This window comes from Mesocricetus auratus, unplaced genomic scaffold (genome assembly GCF_017639785.1).
Source record: "Mesocricetus auratus isolate SY011 unplaced genomic scaffold, BCM_Maur_2.0 Super-Scaffold_100045, whole genome shotgun sequence".
Classification (NCBI taxonomy): Eukaryota; Metazoa; Chordata; class Mammalia; order Rodentia; family Cricetidae; genus Mesocricetus; species Mesocricetus auratus.
The window spans coordinates 5,484,693-5,489,589 of record NW_024429222.1 but is presented as its reverse complement, the minus strand read 5'-3'; the positions used below and the strand labels follow the sequence as shown (position 1 = coordinate 5,489,589).

General features: G+C 41.9%; 1 protein-coding gene across 2 annotated transcripts in view; it reads left to right on the top strand.

Annotated features, from left to right (window-relative positions):
• The window catches only part of Tox3 (TOX high mobility group box family member 3), a 100,332-nt gene extending 95,973 nt beyond the window's left edge, over window positions 1-4,359 (top strand). For both annotated transcript variants that reach the window (XM_005079162.4, XM_005079163.4), the window contains exon 7: window positions 2,361-4,359. In XM_005079162.4, coding sequence (XP_005079219.1) covers window positions 2,361-3,113 — 753 coding nt within the window. In that variant the 3' untranslated portion in view covers window positions 3,114-4,359. The remainder of the gene's footprint in view (window positions 1-2,360) is intronic.
• The last annotated feature ends 538 nt before the right edge of the window (window positions 4,360-4,897 follow it).

Sequence of the window (4,897 nt, the reverse complement as noted above, 5' to 3'; positions counted from 1 at the left end):
TGTGACCAACTTAGGAGGGATAACTTAAAATACCGGGACTCTAGAGTCACAATTCTCAACTATTTCCAAATTTACTTGAATGACCCCTCACCAAAAAGACAATTTCAAAAGAATAAATTTAAAACACTCTTTACTTTCTTAAATTTGGTTAATGGTGCTCACAGGGGTCTAGGATTTGTATTTCCACAGTTGGAAAGGAACTAAAATAATAGCTGAGGTACGAGTTCAGAAGAATTTCAACCTTAACCCAAAGAGTGAAGTAGTCAGGGATACAGTGACCTCCCGGGAGGCAGCATCCAATGGTACAGGGTGGCTGCTATACCACTCGTCTGAGGAAATGACTCTGTTTGGGGTTCCACAAGTGAGGAAGATGATAGTTGAAGACTCCCAGACTTGCCTTCATGGTGAGGATGGATTTAAACCAAATCCTGGTAGAGTAATTAAGGGAATCTGGTTCATGAGAATTTGGAGGCAGGAGATTTTAGTCTTCAGATATAAAGGCTGCAATGAAAGAGACTGGCAGTAGATTTGCATCATATTTCCCTATAATACGTGCCTCTGTCTGCAGAGCCCAGGACCTCCACCCCAGTCTGTGACTCTACTGTCTACTGAATGGAAATCTTCAGAGAAGTTAATAAAAGCATGCAATTAGATTTTCAGCATGTAAATCTGGCAGACACCTCCATAGCCACCAACCCTGCTTCATTTTCCACCGAGTGCCACCTTAAGGCTCCCTGATGCCATTAACCAGTGTCAACAGTCACCACATAGTTTCCTCCTTGAAACTAGCTTGGTGATTTTTTAAATATTAGAGTACCTGAGAGTTATATTATGAAACCATGTGTGTTCTATTTTGTGTGTCCTTTAACAAATTCTAAAGATAATTTTGCAAACTATAGCAGTGTCTTCCCTAAGCCTTTAGAATAGGGCCCTCCAGTAACATTCAGTCACATGGGTTTTTATACCAGAGGACAACTGGCCTTAGAAGGGTTTTCCTTCACAATGGTGTGTTGAACCAGAGCCATCAGCTACACTGGGTAGCTCTCTATGAGGTCCCTTTTTAGGTCCTCTCAAGTAGCAGAATTCCATAAATCTGAGTCAGAAAAATGCAGAAGTAAATATTTAAAATCATTAAAGATGTCACATGATACTTGCCAGCACCACCAAAAACAGCCAAGCAAACAAAGTAGAAAAATAATACCAATTTGTTGAAAAATTAAGGGCAAAATTGTTGAAGATGAAACAGTCCAACCACTTTTGTATGTGTAAAAAAATTTATTTTCGCAGAATTGTGTGTTTTAGACACAAAATAGAATAGCCCTTTCAACATTGTTTAGTGGGTTATTGCATTATATGAAGTTTTAATGCCCTTTCTTCATCTATGGCTTCATTGATAAATTCTTGGAGGTCCTTTGAAAATAGTTAGACCCGAAACAAGTCTAAAGTCATGAGCTGCCTTTGTTAGATGTCTTTGAAGAGTGTAGTTACATTTTTCTTATGTTTGAGTGGCTACTGTGGTAAATAGTTATGCAAATGGGATTTTGACATTTTCTATCAGTTTGGTTTCTGGTGGTATTTGTTGTTACTTGATACAGTTCTGAATGCTGAGTGCATGAGTTCGTTCTCATATCATAGCTTCCATACACATTCAGTACCACACGGTTGTTCTACAACACACCATGTTGTAGAAGGGGAACTGAGAAATGCATGCATGAGTAAACATGCTGGAAGATCTGGAGATGCTCTCTGGTAGAGCTGTAACTCATTGTCTTTGCAAGTGTGTTGCTTCAGGAGGGAGGCTGGGATGGTCAGAGCGATGAAGAACTGTTGCTTTTAAAAATGTGTGTCAGTCATCTTTTACCCCAGTTAATGCTGTGTAACAACCGGTCACAAATCCCAGTGACATACGAAGATAAGCTTTATCAGAGAAAGCCAGGTAGCTGGCCGGTCCTGCAGATGGAGTCCTGCTCTTCTGTCTCATCCTGAAGGAGTGGCATACCTGCGATTGGATGCTGACAATGGGCTGGATCCCCAGGGAGGCGGGCCACAGATCTGTCTGACTGTGATGGCTCTAGGTATAGAGAGTGAATGGAAGGGGGTGCCATCCTTTAAGGCACCAACATGGAATTGGAATAGTTTCACTCTCATCCATTCCAGTAACCAAGCAAAGGCCCCACGCCAGCCCAGACTTACTTGTGGAGTAGAGCAGATTTGGCTCTGCCTTCGGGAAGTGCTTAGACAGTCACATGACACAGGCCATGGAGACAGGGCAGCATGAATAGTGGTGGCTATTCTGCATCAGTTTATAGTATGCATTTGTAGATCATAACATTCTGGAACTTTATCCCTCTCCCACACAGGCTGCTGCCGAATCAGCAGAAGCCCAGACCATCCGTTCTGTCCAGCAGACTCTGGCGTCGACCAATCTGACGTCATCCCTCCTTCTGAACACACCACTGTCTCAACATGGAACAGTCCCAGCCTCACCTCAGACTCTCCCACAGTCCCTCCCCAGGTCCATCGCTCCCAAACCCTTAACCATGAGACTACCCATGAGCCAGATTGTCACATCAGTCACCATCGCAGCCAACATGCCCTCGAACATTGGGGCTCCACTGATAAGCTCCATGGGGACGACCATGGTTGGCTCAGCAGCCTCCACCCAGGTGAGCCCTTCGGTGCAAACCCAGCAGCATCAGCTGCAGCTGCAGCAACAACAGCAGCAGCAGCAGCAACAGCAGCAGATGCAGCAGATGCAGCAGCAGCAGTTGCAGCAGCACCAAATGCATCAGCAGATTCAGCAGCAGATGCAGCAGCAGCATTTCCAGCACCACATGCAGCAGCACCTGCAGCAGCAACAACAGCAGCATCTCCAGCAGCAGATCAACCAACAGCAGCTGCAGCAGCAGCTGCAGCAGCATCTTCAGTTGCAGCAGCTGCAGCACATGCAACACCAGTCTCAGCCTTCTCCCCGGCAGCACTCCCCGGTCACCTCCCAGATCACATCCCCCATCCCTGCCATTGGCAGCCCCCAGCCTGCCTCTCAGCAGCACCAGCCTCAGATCCAGTCGCAGACACAGACTCAAGTGTTGCCGCAGGTCAGTATTTTCTAAGGTGCACGAGGCACGCGGATTGGAGTGCACCGAGGATAGAGGCGGAGGAGGGAAGGTGTGCCGACTGGAACTTGTAAGTTGACTCCCGTTGTGCAGCAATGTGTACCAGATCAAAACGGTCCTCTCAAGTGTCTATTAGATAGGCAATAAGAATACAGTGTAGCTGGGAAGCATCTTTTAGCTGACTATACATCGGTTTGTTTTTAAACAAAAAAGCTGCGCTCTGTCATGTGCTGCCTTTTTTATTTATTCAGGCTATACCTACAATATGTGAATCAAACCGTTTAATGAATCCTGGGACTTACTGATGACTGTAAACTGGCCTTTCCGAGTCATAGAAAACAAAATGGCCTTATTTCTCCAGAAGTGAGTGAACAACACTTCCAGGCTATTTGAACTTCTGAAGCCCTAGAATAAATACTAAATACAAAGCACAGTTGTAACTACCTGAAATATGAAGATCCAGTTTCATACAAACGTTTGTATGATGTGAATAGTTGATGGCATTTTTTTGTCATGAAAAAAAATAATGTAAATCACAGACTTTTGCCAAAGCTCTTATTTTTTTTCTAAATCTCTCCAAAAAAAATGCAAGTGATTAGATTCAATTATGGACTTATGATTTACTTCCTTCTATTTTGTGTCCATGACTTCTCTGAATCAAACCACAGTACATGTTGTGACAATGTCTATGGCCACTCTCAGCCCATTATGTTCATTCCAATTAGAAGAAATGTGAATACTATATTACGTGTTTTGAGTGACAAGTTTCGAAAAAATAAAAACACTGTATTTTTAAAAGGGAAATGCACTTAAATAAAACAGTTATTACAAAAGTTAAGATTTAAAAAGAAAAAGCAAGAGTTTTTATTATGATGTAATACCGGTAGAATATTGAATATTTAAAAGGCACACTACATCGGAAATAATCAATGTAAATATTTTCTTTCCAAGTTGTAAGTTTTCATATCATGTGTTGTAAAGTTTTCCTAAACCAGGCTTTAACGTAAACACTGGTGACATAAACCATTCATTGCTACATTGCTTATTGTGTTTTTATGCTGTTTTATACTTTTTTATGAGTTATGATAGCAGCAATTAAGTTGTTTGTATTTTGCTTAACTAAAACAAAATGCTTTTATCTTGCTATAGAATAAACACATTTCAGTAAAATCTGTGGACTGTATTTTGATGCAACGACAAGGACACTGTTCACTTTTCAAATAAAATGGAATGTCAACTTTTACTATTGGTCCCTTGAATACATTAAGATGGGGAACATGGCACCGACCTGCCTTGCTTGAACTGACATCACCCTGCACTTTCATCTAGAGACACAATATTCATGAACGAGAAATTGGGTTTTACAGCCGAACACCGGGGCCATGAAAAAAAAACGGGATTTTTTTGTGATTATCTTTTTGTTGAGATACAAATGTGATACCAATTATTTACAAATAAAATACATGTAAGATACAAATAGATTTATATAAGGCAAGAAGCAGTTGTCTTCTACTCAGGCCTAGAACTGGCTGCCATTGTGTTCTTATTTCTATTAAAATGAATGGTGGGTCCTAATTTTGAGGCCAAAATAAGAATTTCGGTGCCCATTTCCTCTCTTTTTCTCGGCTCTGTGGTGGCTTCTCTCTGAGAGCTGTGTGACCATGCTCCCCAGTTGTCTTGCATGATTAATTACAGCATCTGTCCTGTCTGAAGCTGTAATGAAGAGGTCTTGATAAAAATTGCAAATTACCACTGGCAACAGTCTTAAACTGCTTATGATA